This window comes from Selaginella moellendorffii, unplaced genomic scaffold (genome assembly GCF_000143415.4).
Source record: "Selaginella moellendorffii unplaced genomic scaffold, v1.0 SELMOscaffold_62, whole genome shotgun sequence".
Taxonomy (NCBI): Eukaryota; Viridiplantae; Streptophyta; class Lycopodiopsida; order Selaginellales; family Selaginellaceae; genus Selaginella; species Selaginella moellendorffii.
Genome location: NW_003314323.1, coordinates 391,522 through 411,212, shown reverse-complemented (window position 1 = coordinate 411,212; position 19,691 = coordinate 391,522). Strand labels below are relative to the sequence as shown.

General features: G+C 48.4%; 2 protein-coding genes across 4 annotated transcripts; one reads left to right on the top strand and one right to left on the bottom strand.

The window, feature by feature from the left end:
* Nucleotides 1–49: 49 nt before the first annotated feature.
* LOC9644414 (3-hydroxyisobutyryl-CoA hydrolase-like protein 3, mitochondrial) lies at nucleotides 50–2,149 on the top strand. Of its 3 annotated transcripts, none has more exons than XM_024689571.1 (10): nucleotides 50–153; nucleotides 224–325; nucleotides 601–668; nucleotides 779–913; nucleotides 975–1,071; nucleotides 1,141–1,270; nucleotides 1,324–1,499; nucleotides 1,549–1,658; nucleotides 1,712–1,813; nucleotides 1,862–2,149. In XM_024689571.1, the coding sequence occupies exons 1-10, from the start codon at nucleotides 66–68 to the stop codon at nucleotides 1,952–1,954; spliced, it is 1,101 nt and encodes a 366-aa protein (XP_024545339.1). In that variant the 5' UTR covers nucleotides 50–65; the 3' UTR covers nucleotides 1,955–2,149. The 3 variants fall into 3 exon arrangements, with proteins under 3 accessions (XP_024545339.1, XP_002984491.1, XP_024545340.1); XM_002984445.2 differs by lacking the exon at nucleotides 601–668 and adding an exon at nucleotides 414–478; XM_024689572.1 differs by lacking the exons at nucleotides 50–153; nucleotides 224–325 and adding an exon at nucleotides 414–478.
* Nucleotides 2,150–2,935: 786 nt separating this feature from the next.
* Nucleotides 2,936–6,568, bottom strand: LOC112351493 (pentatricopeptide repeat-containing protein At4g20770-like). The gene is made up of 2 exons (XM_024689482.1): nucleotides 5,130–6,568; nucleotides 2,936–4,970 (listed from the first exon to the last, which is right to left on the bottom strand). Exons 1-2 carry the CDS (start codon nucleotides 6,566–6,568, stop codon nucleotides 2,936–2,938), a joined length of 3,474 nt encoding a protein of 1,157 aa, XP_024545250.1.
* Nucleotides 6,569–19,691: the final 13,123 nt, after the last annotated feature.

Sequence of the window (19,691 nt, the reverse complement as noted above, 5' to 3'; positions counted from 1 at the left end):
TTTACTTTATGTTTTGGCAGGCAGACAAAATTTAGATTCCAGGGTTTGGGATTTGTAGCTAGGCTATGGAGTTCGTTCGAGGGAGCGTCTCGCCGAATGGCCTGGCTGTGCTCACGCTTGATCGGCCCAAGGCTCTCAACGCGATGAATCTAGGTACTCCAGAAATTTCTTGGGTTTTTATGAGCTACATTCTCCAGCTCTCTCATCGAAATCTCTTGATCAGACATGGATGTGGCGTATAAGAACTATCTTGACGAATGGGCAGCGAATCCCGCTGTGAAGGCCGTTCTTGTGGAAAGCAGCTCGTCGCGCGCATTCTCCGCAGGTAAAGTCCTGATCAAATTTATTTCTCAGTTAGAACTTTAGACGAGGGAATTCGTTTTTGCCTGTTTCACTACTTAATCCTCATGCAGGAATGGATGTGAAGTGGCTCGCAGCGACTCTAAAAGATGACATCCATTCACCTCTCTTGCAACAGGTCTGAATTTCAAGGGTGTCTCTCAGGCTGCCTGCTTTGAAAGACTTCCATAGGAAAAGCTTTTCGTGCACCATGTCTAGTCTAGAGCTTAAATTTTGTTTTCTTGACAAGAGTAAATGCAGGAGGAGATGTAAAGTGGATGACCACCACTGGCTGCAAGTTATTTGGGATGCATAAACTGGCTGTCAAGGTTGCATTGTTTCCTTTCTTTCTTTTTTTTTCTTCTTTTCCATTCCTATTTGTCTAATGCATGCACTATCAACTTCTGAGGCTGACAAATCTCGTTGTTTTCTAATGTAGGTGTTCTCAGCTGAGTACAGCTTAATCTGCACGATTGCTCGCTACCAAAAACCTTACATCTCGTTGATGGACGGGATAACCATGGGTTTTGGCATCGGCTTGTCGGGCCATGGCAAGTATCGCGTGATTACCGAGGTCTGTGGCGTTTTACCTTGGCTCGTTTCGAAGCTAAGCTTTGCGTTTGTTTTGTGATCAGAGGACGGTTCTTGCCATGCCTGAGAATGGAATCGGCTTGTTTCCAGACGTTGGTTTTGCATATATAGCAGCTCGAACTCCTGCAAATGGAGCTGTAGGTGAGTTTCGTAGAAAGATTGTTTGTCTTTTTGTTTTCCTTGTGGATGTGAAATAGCTTGAGATTGCAGGAACTTATCTCGGTTTATCCGGTGCGCGAGTCAATGAACCTGCTGATGCTCTCTTTGTGGGACTGGGAACGCATTTCGTGCCTTCGGAGAACTTGTCATCGTTGAAGGAATCTCTCCTGGCGAAGGACTTGTAAGAAGCTTCTCACTTTTTGGATGGTTCTATGTTAACGTTGATTCTATAAGGTCCAATGCTTCTGAAGCAGTGGAAGATGCCCTCAAAGTTTTCGGCGGTAAACCTGAAGCTCCTGCCCAGCTCAAGACGCTGTTGCCTCGCATATCCTCAGCTTTCGGTCCAGATAAATCGGTCTCCGAATCAATAAAGGCTTTGGAGAAAGAGCAACACTCTTCGGATGCGAAAGGTCTAGAAGTTTAGCATTGTTCTGAGCTTTTTTACGTTGTTTCTTCCAGTTGCCGGGTGGGCAAAAGCTGCTCTCGCGGGGATTCAAAAGGCCGCACCATTCAGCCTGGAAGCCACTCACAAGCATTTCTCCTCAGTGGTTTTGAATCCATCCGCACAGGTATGCTTGCGCTTTGTTTTTTTCGTTATCTAATGTTCGTGAAATTATGGTAGATTGAGGACGTAATGAAAGCGGAGTATCGTATGGCTCTTCGAATTGCCGTTCGAGATGACTTCTTTGAAGGAGTTCGAGCTGTTCTAGTAGACAAGGACCAGGTAAATTTACTCTCTTCTCACCGTTGAGCTTATAATACTGTCTTCCAGAAACCAAAGTGGCAGCCTGCTCAGTTAGAAAGCGTTCGTGCCGAAGAGATTGAATTCTTGTTTCGTACTCTCGACTGCGACCTTATTGTCTGATCGCCCAAATAAAAAGCTAAAGAAAACATCGTCGAGATCCACCGCCACCGTCTTTACGGTACGATGGCCATGTCTGCCGAGCGCGCCGATGAAAGAAGCTCCTTTGCTATCACTTCGCAGTTAGATACTTCACCATACGTTATACTTTTAGAAAAAAATTCCAAGAAAATACAGAGTGTGTGATTGTGGAGATTAGTGGGGAACTTGCTTAGATGCTGCATATGTCAGATGCTGCGACATGTTGTTAGAGAATGCCCTGATTTAATTGGGTAGATGCTGTTGAGTGTATAGAGAATGCTTCCAAAAGTTAAAAGCTAGGAATATTAATTTATTAATATTTTGCATCTATATTTCATTCAAATTTTAAAATTTTTTAAAGAAAAAAATAATGAGAATATCCTTTCTCACAGAAAATAAAATGTTTTCCAAGCTTTTAATAAACTAATATGAATACTTATCTCTCCCCGAAACAAGGTGTTTCTAAAGTTTTTTGTTTTTTATAATTTATACATTTTAATATATTTTAATTATTTTTTATTTAGAATTTTTTATCACTCTTTTTTTTTACTCTGCCTCTTTTATAATAATATTTTCTCATTTGGAAAAATTCAATATTTCTTTTGTAATATTTGAGTAACAATAGATTTGCATAGCACGAGTATATTGTAACACTATATCAAATTGAAACACACTTATAAAATATCAAATTTATATATGTAATAAAGTTTGAAATTTTATATGAATTTATTGGGTATCTTGTTAGATTTTTTTATTGAATTAGAAAATATTTTGTTTATAAATTATAGATCATTTACTATTAAACAAACCAAACTTCACAAAAGAAAAAAATTAATTTGTCACACATTCTATTTTACATTAATCCATTGTAGTGACATTAATTCTTTATGCATTATGGAACAAGTCTGATGGAGATTTGAGGATTGAGTGAAGAAATATTTGAAAATGTCATCCGCAAGGAATCTAATGCATTGTTTGGTTTGAAGTTTTTAACTCCAAATCGGATGTGTAGGTGTTAGCCAATAGTGCATAAATAGAACCATCGTCCAGATCAAGCTCCAAAATATTCACAGCAGCTCTCGCAGCTCGTTCACAATCTCCATGAACTCTACATGCGCTTAACAGCGTTTTCCACGCAGTTAAGTCAGGCTCAAACGGCATTCTCTCGACGAGTTCCTCGCCAGTCCCCAGCTCTCCAAGCCGGCTCAAGAGATCAATCACACACTGGTAGTGATCGAGCTTCACCACCACTCCAAAATCCCAGGAGCTCGAAACAAAGTAATGCGAGCTCTCTTCCAAGAGCCCAGCGTGACTAAACGCAGAGATCACGCTAAGCATTGTCACGTCGCTGGGTTCGAATCCCTCGCTCATCATGGCCAGAAAGAGGCCCAAAACGTGACCTGTACGGTCGCACGGATTCTGACCATGGCCTTGGTACGCCGCAATAACCGTGTTCCACGTCAGTGTGTTTCGCTCCTCCATTTTATCGAAGACGCGCCGCGCGTCGCGGAGCTTGCCGCATTTCGCGTACATGTCGATGAGCTGCGTCGCGACGCCAACGTCGCGGAAGAGCCGCGCGGCAATGGCGTGGGCATGGATGATCCTGCCGAGCTCCAGCGCCGCGATGCTGGTGCAAGCATCCAGTGCGCAAATCAGGGTAATGCCGTTCGCTGGGACGCCCTCCAGATCCATTCGGCGAAAGATTCTCAGCGCTTCCTGGCTCTGGCCGATTTGAGAGTATGCCGCGATGATCGTGTTCCAGGATCCGGGATTGTGCTGCCCATCCACGCACATCTGCTCAAAGAACGCCCGGGCTTGATTGAGCTTGCCACTCACGACGTAGGCCTGGATCATGGCATTGTAGGAGACGCCATCGCGATGGGGCGCCGCCGAGAAGAGGCTCATGGATTCTTGGAGGTCCCCGGCCTGGGCGTAGGATGCGATCATCGAGGTCCAGGAGATGGTGTCGCGCTGCGGTATTCGATCGAAGAGCAGCCTCGCTTCGCCCAGCTGCTGGTTCGCTGCGCAGCCCGCGATCATGCTCGTCCAGGAGATTACGTCCTGGTCTTGGATCATCGCAAAGATCTTGCGCGCTTCCTCGAGGCGATTGGAGGCGGTGTAGGCGGAGATGAGCGCCGTGCCCATGATCGCGCTGCGGGTCTGCTCGAACAGCCGCAAGGCGACGGAAAGATCCCCTTCCTTGGCATCTGCCGCTGCCACAGCGTTCCGTGATACAAGATCCTGGAATGGCATTCTTTGGAAGATGATCTTGCCGTCGGCTATCCGCCCGCCTTGCACGAAACCAGAAACGATGGAGTTCCAAGAGACAGCGTCCCTCTCCGGCATTCCAAAAAACAGAGCTTTGGCAGTGTCAAGATGTCCTGCCAAGGCATTCGCGGTAATCACTGAATTCCAAGTTACGACGCTGTGCTGCGGAATTCGATCAAACACGAGCATTGCGGAATCAATAGAATGTTGCTTTCTGTCGTGTCCAAAGGTTGACAGAAGGGTGTTCCATGATACAACGTCTCTTTGGGGCATCTCATCAAAGATCTGCTTCGCGTCCACCAGATGCCCTGCCTGGGCATATAAACCAAGAAGAGCATTCCATGACACGAGGTTTTTCTCGGGCATCCTCAAGAACACCTGCCGTGCGTCTTCCAAGCTCCCACTCTGAACCAGCGCTGCCGCCACTGCATTCCACGACACAACGTTGTGTGACGGCATTTTCCCAAAGGCCGCCATAGTTTCCTGCAAATACCCATTGTGGGCAAATGCGGACACCATGATGTTCCATGAGAAGACGTTTTTCCGCTGGATGGTATCGAAGGCCAGCCTCGATTCCTTAATGCTGCCGCAGCTTCCGTACATTTGCACCAGGAGATTCCCAAGGAATGTGTTTCCATCTTGCTGCTTGTCCTTAAGCGTTGCATGAATTGATTTTGCTCGACAGAGGTCTTTGGAATGAATCACCTGTTGCAATGCAGCACCATATGACCTGAGATCATCAAAGCTTAGATACTCTCTTTTTAAAGTCTTGCATCTTTTCATCTATCCATTTATAAGTATAGTGGCAACTTGATAGTAGCAGCAAGACACTCTTGAGTTTTATGTGGAACAACTATCTTTTTGAAAGGCACTTGAAAGCAGCAGATACGTAGATCCGCGCTGAGGATCCAGCCTCGACACCTCCTCTCCAATGCGAGCTGCTCGATCCAAGTCCCCGTGCATCTTACACGCAGCCAGCAGAGTGAGCCACAGGACCGGCTCGGGCTGAAACGGCATGTTTCGGATGAGATCCTCGGCTTTGTCAAGTCGCCCACCGCGCCCAAGAATGTCGATCATGCAGCTGTAATGCTCCAGCTCCGGGGTCATCCCGTGATCCTGCGCCATGGAGACGAAAGCCTCTCTGCACCTCTCGATCTCGCCCAGGTGGCTCGACGCCGTGAGAATGGTGACGAAGGTGAAGGCGTCGGGCCGGACGCCCTCCCAGCTCATGAACTCGAGCAGCTTCAGCGCTTGCTCGTAGCACGCGTTCAGCGCGTACGCGTCCAGCATTGCGTTCCACGAGACGAGGCTCTTGCACCCTTTCATCCTGCCGAAGAAGATGTCTTTGGATTCCATCAGATGTCCACTGCGGGCAAATGACGTGATCATGGCAGTCAGAAGCACCGAGTCCGTCTGGGGAATCTCATCCAGCATCTCGCGGACATTGTCCATATGCCCAAGCTGGGCATATGCTAGCAGGATGACTGTCCACGACACAAGATTCCTTTCCGGCATCTGGTCGAACGTCTCCTTGGCATCTGAAAGATTCCCGGATTTTGCATAAGCCTCCATTAGCGTCGTCCACGAAACGAGATTCCTGTAAGGCATCAAAGCAAACGTCTCTTTAGCACCATCAAGATGCCTGTTTTGGGTATATGCGGCCATGAGCGCGTTCCACGACGCAATATTCTTTTCAGGCATCAAGCGAAAGATTCTCTCGGATCCCTCAAGATTCCCATCTTGACAGTAGACTCCCAGCATTGTCGTCCACGATACTACATCTCTCTCGGGCATAGAACCAAAGGTTCTCTTCGCATCTGCCAGATGCCCCTGCTGGGAATATGCGGCCAGCAGGGTATTCCACGTCACAATGTCGCGCTGAGTCATCACTCGAAACATCGACGTGGCGGCCTGGATATTCCCGCTCTGGGCATATGCCGCTATGAGCGCGTTCCCGGAGATCACATTCTTAGTAGGCATTCCTTCGTACAAGTCCCTCGCAATCTCCACTTGCCCATTCTGGGCATAGGCGGAGATGATGATGCTCCATGAGAAGATGTTTGGCTCATCGATCGAGTCAAAGACCCTCCGCGCGGATGCCAGGCACTCGCATTTTCCAAACGCCTCGATCAGTAGATTGGCGAGATATCTGTCCCGGCGATGCTCGCTGCTTACTGCGATCTCGGCGTCCAGTCGGTTTGCCTCAGCCAGATGCTTGGACTCGCCGCTGGCACGGATCCTCCGGGCGAGATCGTCGGCAGTGCCAGAAGAGGATCGAGCCCGCGGAGGTGAAAGAGAGGCGAAATTGGTGGAAGTATTGCCGCTCATAACTTAGCTAGAATGCCTGGCCATGGAGCTGAGAATTCTAGTCACTTGGGGACATTGGAAATGCGGGGGATTTTGCCGCGCGGGCAATCGATCTGGAGATCCAGATCGAGGCCTTATCAAGAGCCCTAATCTCTAACATTGATTCGTATGCCTCTCTCCATGTATAGGATACAAAAATAAGCAAAACCATCCACTCATGTGTCCCTGAAGTGTCTTTCCATCCACTCTGCGATACGAAATAGATCTGGGAATTATAACAACTTGGAGTGTGGAGCACAATGGGAGAAATGCATGATTCCTGTGCACAAGATATTTAACAATGGAAAACATCTAAATCAGCTGAACGAGCTGGACACACTATCAAACGTTTTTCTGATTACAAACTCAGAAATAGTACTTAGATAACTTAATATAACAATTATTTCAATTAAGAAATTATTTTGAGCTAAAAACTAATTTTTAAATTTAGAATACCTGCTACTTATATCAAATGTATGATTAAAGAAATAAGACTTTATAAACAATTGACAACTTATGCAATTGATAGAAGGAAAAATTTTAAGAATCACAAATGAAGAATAATTAATTAAATTTGCATATTTAAGTAGTAAAAATAATATAGTTATTTTTTTGGGAATAAATTACAGTTCTTAGCTAAAATTATAAAATTTAGAAAATTTATATTAACAATTCTCAAGAATCTAGGAGAAGTTTACTAAAATGTTGTTAAAAACATTTTCAAGTATTTGTTAGGAATTGTTATTTTGGATTAGAAAGCAATAAATAATGTAATTTAACTATATTTATATATATAATTTTTTTATTAATTATAATTATAAATAACTGTATAGTGCATAATGTTTTTTATTAATTTCTTTTATCAAGATTTTTAAAGAATTAAAAAAGAATATATTTTTAAACTTTTATAACTTATGTTACGTAAAGAAAATTAAAGTTCTTTAAAAATTATTGATGTGAGTGCTTGGAATATGGAAAGGGAATACAGAAATGTCCATATCAATTAGCCCAAAAACCCTAGTTTATATATAGGAGCGAGTGGTCCAGATTGAAACCAATCCAACGGCTACCAAAATCCCACTACGCTAATATTAGTATACAGCATCGTAACCGTACACTTGGCCCTCACATCATCCCCTCCTCTCGGGATAATAGAAGACCATCAGGGTTCTCTTCAAGATTGTGAGACACAAAATCCCTAGGCCCCAAAGTGGAGCCGGAAGGGCGCCACATGGTAGTGGCCGAAGCGAGAGCCAAACGAGCGTAACACGTTTGGACCAAAAGCTCCGACTTGAAAAGTCAAGAGCGGGAGTGGAACTCCCAACGAAGTGCTCGAGGAACGAGCACGAAGCGAGTAAAAGGCGAGGCTCCAAAAAGAGACCCAAAAGGGCCAACACATGACACGTGGGAGTGTCCGAGATGAACCCGAGATGGACCCGAGTTGGAGTCCGAAGTGGAGTCCGAGATGGACCCGAGTTGGAGTCCGAAGTGGAGTCCGAGATGGACCCAAGATGGAGTCCGAGAAGGAGTCCGAAGTGGAGTCCGAGGTGGACCCGAGTTGGAGTCCGAAGTGGAGTCCGAGATGGACCCGAGATGGAGTCCGAGATGGAGTCCGAGATGGAGTCCGAGATGGAGTCCGAGGTGGACCCGAGATGGACCCGAAATGGAGTCCGAGATGGAGTCCGAGATGGACCCGAGATGGAGTCCGAGATGGAGTCCAAGGTGGACCCGAGAGGGACCCGAAATGGAGTTCGAGATGGAGTCCGAGATGGACCCGAGATGGAGTCCGAGATGGAGTCCGAGATGGACCCGAGATGGACCCGAGATGGAGTCCGAGATGGAGTCCGAGATGGAGTCCGAGATGGAGTCCGAAGTCGAGACCGAGACCGGGACCGAGACCGAGACCGAGACCGAGACCGAGATCGGGACCGAGACCGAGACCGAGGCCGAGGCCGAGACCGAGCCCGAGCCCGAGTCCGAGTCCGAGTCCGAGTCCGAGTCCGAGTCCGAGTCCGAGTCCGGAGCCTGAGAGGGTGAAAGCCCAAAGCGTTCGTCTCCCAGACCCTGGGGGGTTTGGTGAGCTCCAAAAGTATAGTAGGGGGAGGACTGCAGTGGAGCCAGTTTGGCCAGGAAAGGCCAGTTTGGCCCAGGAAGGCCGGACCCAGTGTTGGGTGATGAGCTGCCCACTGGGAAGTCCAAGACTAGAGTGAACACAGACCGACAAGCGGGGTAGTTTGGTGAAGTGTTCAAGAGCCGGCTCTAGTTCCCCCGGGAGATCGACTGGCCGATGCTCCCAGTCCAAGTGTGGGTGGCACTACCTACTTGGATACCTGGTGTGGCTCAACGGAACCCGCTCTAAGCCCATGGCTAGAGCACCCAAAGGCAGAAGGCGAGGAGAGTACCCAGGTGGCTCGCGTAAGGCCACGGTGTTCTGAGATGTTGTCCCAAAGGCCCAGACTGTGGAAAGGAAGAGGAGCAGTCCTCTGGGGTAGTGACCAAGGACACAGTCGTGTGGTGAGGAAGTCCCAGAGGACCGTGGGACTTAGTGGTCGGGCCTGTGGGTCTCGATCCAGTGGCAGTGTTGGCAAACACGGCCAGGGGCAGAAAGGGACTTAGTGGGGACTGACAGAGGGATATTGGGGAAGGCTATTCCCCTTGTCGGTGGGCATCCTAAGGATGCTAAGGAGTGGATCTGAGATGACCACTCACGGATAGTATGCCTAGTCTTGGAGAGCCAAGACGGTGATGCAAGTGGTATTGGACTACCAGTGTGGCAAAGGTGATTGGGCATGGCCTTAGCATAACGGGCTGCTATGTCGGTGGTACCTTTGAGTGTCGGTCATGGGATCGGACACGTGGAGCACTTGGACCAAGTGCAAATGTTGAGTGGCATGGATGCCATTCTCGGGGCTAGCAAGTCCCAAGTCCTGGATTGGACTTATGGAGGTTGTGAATGAGACTCCTCCAAGTGGTCAGAGGTGTGGTTAAGTGACTAAAGTAGAATGGGAAATTTAGTCGCTTACAACTTGGTATCGGAGCTGTTCCTTAGTCCGACTTTTATTGGTGCTCAAGTATATCACCACTAGTGTTGGCATCGGAAGGTCCGAGGAGTGGGCCTATCCTTGAGGAGTAGCAAGTCGGGAAGACATGGCTCTCCATTACAGTTCATGTGTGAACTTGTAGACGAGGTGGTGGATAGAAAAGGGCCAATAATGGAACGACTTTGGGATCTTGGGAACAGTATATGGTTTTCCTCAAAGAGTTGAGGATGTGATCCAGATGAGCGTTTGACTTAGCAAACTGGTTAATGTAGTTGTGGTAAACAACTACAATTGGGATCACGGGATAGATAAAGACTCCAAAGCAATAAAGGAGTCACAAGATTTTCCTCATAAAGTTGAGGTTGGTGCTCATGAATGTGAGACCAGAAGTAATGACCGTGGGAGGTCAAATACGGAAGAGGACTCAAGTCCTTGAAAAGGTAGCCGGGGCTACCACTAATAAATGCTGGAACAACCCAAGGAGTTGGGGGTGTATTAAGTGGATGAGTTGGTGTTCTCATCACATGGACAAGTAGTCCTAAGGGGCAAAGGTTGCCCCCAGAGAACAAAATCAAGTGTCGGAGTAACACTTGTGAAAATAGTCCTTTTGAGTAGGACAGGAATGCAAGAAGTGTATTCCAGTGAGCTAGTGCCTCACAAGTAGGACCTTACGGGTCTGTGGATTAACCAAGTCCAAAACTGCTAGATGACTCAAGTAGAGTCAAGGGATGGTCCTAAAAGGACTGATGGAAGCGTTTGGACTGAGGTGTGTTGTACCCCACAAAGGATGGGGGGGGATCGAAGGATCCAAGGATGAGAACAGAGGGTATCTCATCGATGGCAAAATGTGCCATGCTAAAGTTATGGGAAAGGTGTTCCCAGAAGAAAACAACTTTGACACAAAGTTGTGTGTGACCTCTATGGTGCAGTGCTAACGGATGGTTGGCATGAGAAAGGGCGGTGTTGGTCTTGGCAAAAGACTTAGACACGAAGGGAAAGTGTCATAGAGGTAGGCTCGTGGAGCCGATGGTGTGGAGACACCAAATGTGCCAAGGTGTGATACCTTGAGGCTATGTTGGTGGGTTCATGAGAACCCCTTGCCAAAGGAATCCCAATAGAAATGGGAATGGCATAGCCTAAGCTGCAGAGCATGCAGTTGGAGTGTGGTGACCCAGATAATGATGGAGGTGTGAAAGCACCAAGCAATGAGTTGTAGGACTTGACAACTATGGGGCAACTAAGCAAGAGGTGCAAAATAACTGGTTAAACGGGTAGAAGGTAGCTACCCAAGACTTCTTAATAGCATAGGGAAGTTGGATATACCCTTACGAGGGATAAGTTGCTTGTGTTGCGATATAGTAAGTCAATGTCATAAAAGGAAATACTCATTGTCAAGAAAGCCATCATTGGGACACCTAAACACTCTAGAACACCAGAAGGTGGTGTTTGATGTCGCGAGGGCAATGGATAAAGCCCAAGGGACTAAGTCCCTAGCGAATGATGGATAGAAGGTGCTATCCAAATGTCCAAGGTTGCGGAGACAGGAGAGGACTGTCTACCCAAGTTGGACAAAGCCAAAAATGGAATTTTGGCAAGGCTAGTGATGGGCATGTAAAGGCCCATAAGTAACAATGTAATCCCAGTGTGTGGGATTATAAAGTGAGCATACCCGGATTGAGGAACCACTCCCTGGGCTATTGGGTAGGTTCATCCCTAAGAATACTTGCTAAGGCATGATAGAAAGTGCAAAGCTATCCTCCTGATCTGGAGGAGAATGACCGAAGGAAAGCTGTGAAGCCAAAGGCAAGTAGTATTGGGATGGAACTGAACCATAGAAATCGAAGGGCATAACCAAGGTTGGTTATGCCAGCTGGGAGTGGGGAATCAAGTGGGGGCTCGAGGGTGTTGCCGCTAGCAACCGTGATGCCATGGAGAGTCTAAGTTATGGAATTGTCCATGTTAGACTATGTGGCATTTGGAAGGCTTGCAAAAGGGAGGCCTTAGCAAGCTGAGGGACAGAGTTCCTTCAAGGTTCCCAAAGACGATTCTAGGTAGCTTAGTACCTAGAAAGGCCAAGTGTAAATGGTTCATGGAACGCGCGAAATCAGAGTGGCGCAGCAGAAGCGTGGTCTTGAAGCTTGCCATGAGGCAAGGCTATCAAGGTTAGGAAAGTAGTTCCCGAGTGTTCAAAGAGAGGGCTTTGAACGAAAGTCGATGGTCAAGGACTTTCACGCTTATGCAGGAACCATGTTACAGTGGTCGGAGAACTTGCCAAGCGAGATTGGCACGTCGGGGGAACAAATACCCTAGTTGAAGGTGATAACTTCAAAAAGGGTGGGCCATGGGGCCGAGCATGGAGGAGTCCATGCATGATCACAGGCTTGTCAAGTGAGAGGACTTGGCAGTGCGAAGGAACTAGGTTCCTAAGCTGTGATTTGTAGCGCGCTTTAAAAATAAGTTGGTGCACCGGCGTGGGGAGTCACGCCAGGCATCTTGTGTGATGCCGTCCGTAGATGCATATACGGAGGTTGGGTTCGAGTCCCGACCCTCTAGTGCTTGGGTTCGAGTCCCAAATCACTAGGGCGTGGTGATGGTTTGGAATATGAGGACACTCATATTTCGGTGGTCATGGACTCTCAGTGGGGAGACTGGTTTGGGCACACCGCCAAGCGAGGGATGCCTCGGAGTCGTGATGCACGGTTAGATTGCTTAGAGTGAAAGCTCGGCATATCTAACTTGAACGCTTTGGTGCAAGTGGCACCAAGGTCGTGGTGAGTGAGATGGGGACACCTAATCTCAGTTGCTATGAACCCTTTGCCGTAAGGGCTGGCTTGGGTGCACCGCCAAGCGTGGGGGATGCCCCCGGGGTTATAGTCAACAACTTGGAGGTCTAGAAGACCAAGTACCTCTTGGCAACTCTGTTAAGGTGCCAAGGTGAAATCACTAGGTGATCTTATGGCTAGATAAGGACAAGGTCCTTGGTTGGCTAAGGAATGAAGTTCCGGGTTTAAAATGTTGAAATTGAACTGTTTAAGGTGGTGTGGCTTGGTTGTGATGACCAAGTGGGAAGAGCACCTAAGGGAAATAAAGTATGTCCATGCGATGGCATAGTGAGTCCGAGGAAAGTAGTCTCTATAAAAGACCCATGGGAGGGTCACGAAGTTGGGCCGTGGATAGAGCCCATAGCAGAAGATGCTAAAGAGACGTACTAGGGGTGAACATCCTCTGGACTTGGCAAAGAAGAGTCTTTGCTATGGAACCGAAATAATACCTCAAGGAGGGAGGTAGAGATTCGATGTTGCTTGGTGCAACAATCAACGGATAGGAGCAAAAGATGAGTGGCCAAGATAGGGCCGTGGAATCCCTTGGAAGGAATCCAAGTGACAAAGTTAGGCGAGGAACACTAATGTGTTGGACGCTAACAAGTTGCGGGAAAGGAAGTGTGTTTCCAAGGAAGGATTCCGAAATGCTCCGATTTGGCGAAAGTGGAAGCTCCAAGGGAGGGAGCGGTAAGGTAGCCAAATGATAGGGCCATGAACAGCCCTAGCACAAAGTATGATAACTGGAACTTTGGCACGAAATAGAAGAGAGGATGATGGTGCCCTCAAGTAATGAACTTCCTAGGATAGGGAAGTGGAGTTGCACAATCTGTGCAATGCAAGGTGTTGGAGACACCTAGGAAATTGACTTCCAAAAGTCAAAAGAGTAAAAGTTCCAAGGTGCAAACGTTCAATAGATGGAAATTGAGACTACTCGAGAAGGAGTAGTGGGATTGACTTAGAGAAGGGTCTCTAAGAGGTTTAGCGAGAACTAAACCAATAAAAGGAGAGAACCACTATGTGTGGTTCAATCAGTCTCTAAGTTGGAGAGACTACCCTCCTTAGAGGATATGCAAAAGGCATGGTGAGCCTTCAATGTCCAACCATTGACGAATATGGAGAAGGCATGGTGAGCCTTCAATGTCACGCCATTGACAAATATTGGCTACGCGCCAAGGATGGAAATGGTAACACATGCGGGTGTTACTTTATAAAATGGTTCACCGTTCGATGAGGACATCGAACTTTGTCTATGGGTGGTGGAGTTGTGAGACACAAAATCCCTAGGCCCCAAAATGGAGCCGGAAGGGCGCCACATGGTAGTGGCCGAAGCGAGAGCCAAACGAGCGTAACACGTTTGGACCAAAAGCTCCGACTTGAAAAGTCAAGAGCGGGAGTGGAACTCCCAACGAAGTGCTCGAGGAACGAGCACGAAGCGAGTAAAAGGCGAGGCTCCAAAAAGAGACCCAAAAGGGCCAACACATGACACGTGGGAGTGTCCGAGATGAACCCGAGATGGACCCGAGTTGGAGTCCGAAGTGGAGTCCGAGATGGACCCGAGTTGGAGTCCGAAGTGGAGTCCGAGATGGACCCGAGATGGAGTCCGAGAAGGAGTCCGAAGTGGAGTCCGAGGTGGACCCGAGTTGGAGTCCGAAGTGGAGTCCGAGATGGACCCGAGATGGAGTCCGAGATGGAGTCCGAGATGGAGTCCGAGGTGGACCCGAGATGGACCCGAAATGGAGTCCGAGATGGAGTCCGAGATGGACCCGAGATGGAGTCCGAGATGGAGTCCAAGGTGGACCCGAGAGGGACCCGAAATGGAGTTCGAGATGGAGTCCGAGATGGACCCGAGATGGAGTCCGAGATGGAGTCCGAGATGGACCCGAGATGGACCCGAGATGGAGTCCGAGATGGAGTCCGAGATGGAGTCCGAGATGGAGTCCGAGATGGAGACCGAGACCGGGACCGAGACCGGGACCGAGACCGAGACCGAGACCGAGACCGAGATCGGGACCGAGACCGAGACCGAGGCCGAGGCCGAGACCGAGCCCGAGATCGAGTCCGAGTCCGAGTCCGAGTCCGAGTCCGAGTCCGAGTCCGAGTCCGAGTCCGAGTCCGAGTCCGAGTCCGAGTCCGGAGCCTGAGAGGGTGAAAGCCCAAAGCGTTCGTCTCCCAGACCCTGGGGGGTTTGGTGAGCTCCAAAAGTATAGTAGGGGGAGGACTGCAGTGGAGCCAGTTTGGCCAGGAAAGGCCAGTTTGGCCCAGGAAGGCCGGACCCAGTGTTGGGTGATGAGCTGCCCACTGGGAAGTCCAAGACTAGAGTGAACACAGACCGACAAGCGGGGTAGTTTGGTGAAGTGTTCAAGAGCCGGCTCTAGTTCCCCCGGGAGATCGACTGGCCGATGCTCCCAGTCCAAGTGTGGGTGGCACTACCTACTTGGATACCTGGTGTGGCTCAACGGAACCCGCTCTAAGCCCATGGCTAGAGCACCCAAAGGCAGAAGGCGAGGAGAGTACCCAGGTGGCTCGCGTAAGGCCACGGTGTTCCGAGATGTTGTCCCAAAGGCCCAGACTGTGGAAAGGAAGAGGAGCAGTCCTCTGGGGTAGTGACCAAGGACACAGTCGTGTGGTGAGGAAGTCCCAGAGGACCGTGGGACTTAGTGGTCGGGCCTGTGGGTCTCGATCCAGTGGCAGTGTTGGCAAACACGGCCAGGGGCAGAAAGGGACTTAGTGGGGACTGACAGAGGGATATTGGGGAAGGCTATTCCCCTTGTCGGTGGGCATCCTAAGGATGCTAAGGAGTGGATCTGAGATGACCACTCACGGATAGTTTGCCTAGTCTTGGAGAGCCAAGACGGTGATGCAAGTGGTATTGGACTACCAGTGTGGCAAAGGTGATTGGGCATGGCCTTAGCGTAACGGGCTGCTATGTCGGTGGTACCTTTGAGTGTCGGTCATGGGATCAGACACGTGGAGCACTTGGACCAAGTGCAAATGTTGAGTGGCATGGATGCCATTCTCGGGGCTAGCAAGTCCCAAGTCCTGGATTGGACTTATGGAGGTTGTGAATGAGACTCCTCCAAGTGGTCAGAGGTGTGGTTAAGTGACTAAAGTAGAATGGGAAATTTAGTCGCTTACAAAGATGGGCCAGGATCTGGAGGAACATCAGGAGGAGGCATCGGTGGATCTGTAGGTGGTATTAACTCCTCTTGATCCCTTTGTACGAAGCGTTTCAGCTGCTGCACATGCACAATCTCTAGAGGATCGGCCTGGTGAACGTCATGCCAAACCTCATAAACTTGTGGTCCAACTTGCCGCAACACCCGATATGGTCCTTTCCATTGCGCAAGAAACCCCTTAGATAACCCACATACCGTAAGATGGGGAAAACGGACTAACACCAAATCATCCACTTTATACTCCGTAGGTGGACGATGATGGGAGTTGTAGTGTTGTTGTTGTCCCACTTGTACGCGGCCTAAGTGTTCGGCAGACTTTGCTTGGACAAGTAGAAGAATGCTCATCAAATATTGATCCCATGATCTAGCATCGGCAGCTCATGGCAATCGCGAAGGTAAACCCAGCTCCGTTAGTAATATTGGATCATGACCATATAGGAGTTTATATGGTGAAGCACCAACAGAACTCTGCACCCCTGTAACATATACATACCGAAGAGACGGCAAATAACCATCACAATCCGAATGCTGAAAGTTCACATACTTCGCAATCATCCCTTTGAAGGTCCGAACAAGCTGTTCCACTAGACCGTCTGATTGTGGATGATAAGCACTTGTGAAAGTGTGGCATATCCTCAACCGAGACGTCAAAACATGAAATGCCTCAGCCATAAATGCGGGACAATTATCCGAAAAAATCTGCTCTGGACAAGAATGCTTGAACACCACTTGATTGAGGAGGAAGCATCCAATAGCAGTTGCAGAGGCGCTAGCAAGAGCACCAACTTCCACCCAACGAATCAAGTAGTCAGAAGCAATAATAACATACTCATTGCCAGCAGTCGACCGTGGAAAAGGTCCCATAAAATCAAACACCACTAACTAAAATGGACGGGAAACCGCAATTGACTCCAACCGTCCTTCTGTAGCACGAGGGGGAGTATTACGAGCTTGGCACCAAACACAGCTGCGCATATATTGGATAATATCATGTCACATTTCTGGCCAATAGAAAGACCTACGCAGCTTCTTGGTGACACGACGGTGTCCCATATGCCCACCTAGAACAGGAGAATCATGGTAGGCATGGAGAAACCGCGGAATAAACACTGAAGGCATCACCAGCCGTAAATGATCATTAGGATCCGTCCCCACAAAATAAAGAAGGCTATCTTCAAGGTGATATTGAGAATGTAAATGCCGGAAAGGCAAGTCATTAGCAAGTGATGTAGGATTCTCAAACCCATCTCGAAGCTTTCGAATCCACGGCTCAATCTTTTGAGCCTCGCGAACCTCATCAAAAGAAGGTAGATCTTGCTCTGCGCCCTGTGGACACTGAACGTCAAGGACAGCAACCGTTGACGGCACAGAATCCTCATCTAGAAAATCCACAGATGCTGGAACAACATGTTCGTCAGAAACATGAGAAGTGAGTGGAGAAGGAAGAGGAGCTCGAGAAAGGGCATCAGCATCAGCCATAGAACTCCCTGGGCGATGAACAACATCGAAATCATATATCTGAAGTTTCAAAGCCCATCGAGCCGTACGACCAACCAGGTTCTTCCGCTTCAATAATGAAGTAACAGTAGCATGGTCACTTTCAAGTAACGTCCGAGAACCATGTAGATATGCATGAAGTTTCTTGAAACCCCAGACTGCTGCTAGACACTCCTTCTCTGTTGTAGAGTAGTTCATCTCCGCTGGTTGTAATGTACGACTTATGTATGCAATGGGATGGCGCTGACCAGGCACACTCGAGCTCTCTTGCATCAACACACCTCCAAGACCAATGTCAGAAGCATCCACGCGCAAAATAAAAGGTCAAGTGTAGTCAGGATATGCCAAAACCGGAGGAGTCGTCAATAGCTCTTTGAGATTCATGAACGCCCGCTCACAATCCGGAGACCAGATGAAAGATGACGTTGATGACTTCAGCAACGCTCGCAATGGTGTAGTGTGATCGGAAAGATGATCCACAAAACGACCGAGATACTGCACCTTACCTAAAAAGCGATGCACATCATTCACACACTTCAGAGTAGGGAACTTTAGAACAGCCACAAGTTTGTCAGGATCAACTTACAAACCCTCATGAGAAATATGGTACCCAAGATAAGTTGTGTCCTTGGACCCAAACACGCACTTTGACCGCTTCAGCTTTAAACCAACGTTGCGTAGCCAATCCAGCACTTTACAAACATCACAAACATGCTCCTCCCACGTCCCCTCTGAGTGGATCAAAACATCATCAATGAAGTCAGCAGTCACCTCCGGCATATCGCAAAGAACCTCGTCCATCATCTGCTGGAAAGTTGCTGGAGCATTGTTCAAACCAAACAGCATTACCAAGAACTCGTACAAACCAAATAGTGTATGAAAAGCAGTCTTAGGAATATCTTCTTCGGCCATCGGTACTTGCCAATACCCAGAAGCAAGATCTAGCTTGGTGAACCAATGACTTCGCCCCAGACGATCCAAGAGATCAGCAGTGTGAGGAAGAGGATACACATCTGGGATTGTCATTTCGTTTCATGGACGATAGTTGATGCAGAAACGAATACTCCCATTAGGCTTCGTCACAAGATGAGGTTCACATGCCCAAGGACTCCGCGACTTCTGAATAACACCCTTCTCCAACATCTCCGTGACATTTGCTCGTAAAATCTTGATCTCTTTAGGTGACCGACGACGAACAGGAACCTTGATTGGACGAGCATCCCCGGTTAGAATCGGATGACGTGTGGCAATCTTGGCCCTAGACGATAGGTTAAATTCAAAGAGATCAGAATACTCCTTTATGAGCCGGTCAACTGCTGCAACACAAAGATTGTTGGAGGGATCGGAAAAGGGAAAAGTAGAACAAGATGGAAACACAGAAGGAAAGAGTGGGGGAACAAAAGTAATGGAAGCAAAGGTAAAAGTACAAGAACGAAGAGGTATGGAAGTGAGAGGAACGGATGAAACATAAAAAAGTATGAGACAAGGGGGAGAAGCCTTAAAGTCACACTTGGCATGATTGCGCTGCAACCAATCCACACCAAGAATGAGGTCAAAAGCCTGACTCGGCACCACCCGCAACGACTGCAACTCAAGCTCGAGATTGCCCACACGCACAACTAGGTCCACCTCATCCCATGCACATGCATGTGTACGGCTGTTGCCATAAAGAATGAAAACTGGTTCCGCTGCACGACGCAAGTGTAGACGACAACGTGTGGTAACAGGTTGAGCAATAGAAGATAAACTCGAACCTGTATCAACCAACACGAAGAGAATAATAAGAGACTTTTTGTTATAAAAACGAACTTGGAAAGTAAACACTAGATGAACCGGTGCCGAGTGAACCCCTTGATAATACTCTCGAAAGAAAGATGGAGGGGTCACTGATTTATTCATGCAAGGTCCCTCCGTTACTCACGCGACTCCTCGTTTCCCGGATGCATCTTGGTGTCCAAACCTTCCACTGCAGCAGCACCCAGGGGATGTTGCTGACGCCAAGGTCTCCACCCAGGAAATGGAGGTCGCCAATCCGGAAAATGACGGCAACGCCGATAAGTATAACTAACTTCATCACACGCCTAGTAGCGAACATCACAGTGTAAGCTTCTGAGTTTGGACTTCCCGGGAAGTCCAAATTCAGGAGTTTACATTTGGTATCAGAGCGGTCTTGGGTCCGACTCTGTTGGTTGGCTAAGGGAATCACACCATATGTTGATTGACATATGGCTGGTCCAGTTTGCTCCCACTGGGCTCAACCCGAGGGGTAGGGTGTCAAGAGAGCGGGGCTCTCGGGAGAGATGTGGCTCTCAGCTTCTGTTCACAAGGGCGTGAACTTGCAGGGAAGCGTGGTGGATTGTAAGCAACCAAAGGGAACGACTTGAGAGATGGTCCATGGGGTTCAAATATAGAGGGAAAGGGCCCATGAATAAGAGTGCACCCCTTTTTCCAATCGGTTAAGGGTCTTGGGATATTTAGGGTTAAGTGTCATTGGGTTTGAATAGTACTGGGCTGGGTGACCTCCCGGGAAGTCCAAATTCAGGAGCTTACACACGGCCACGACCACGTC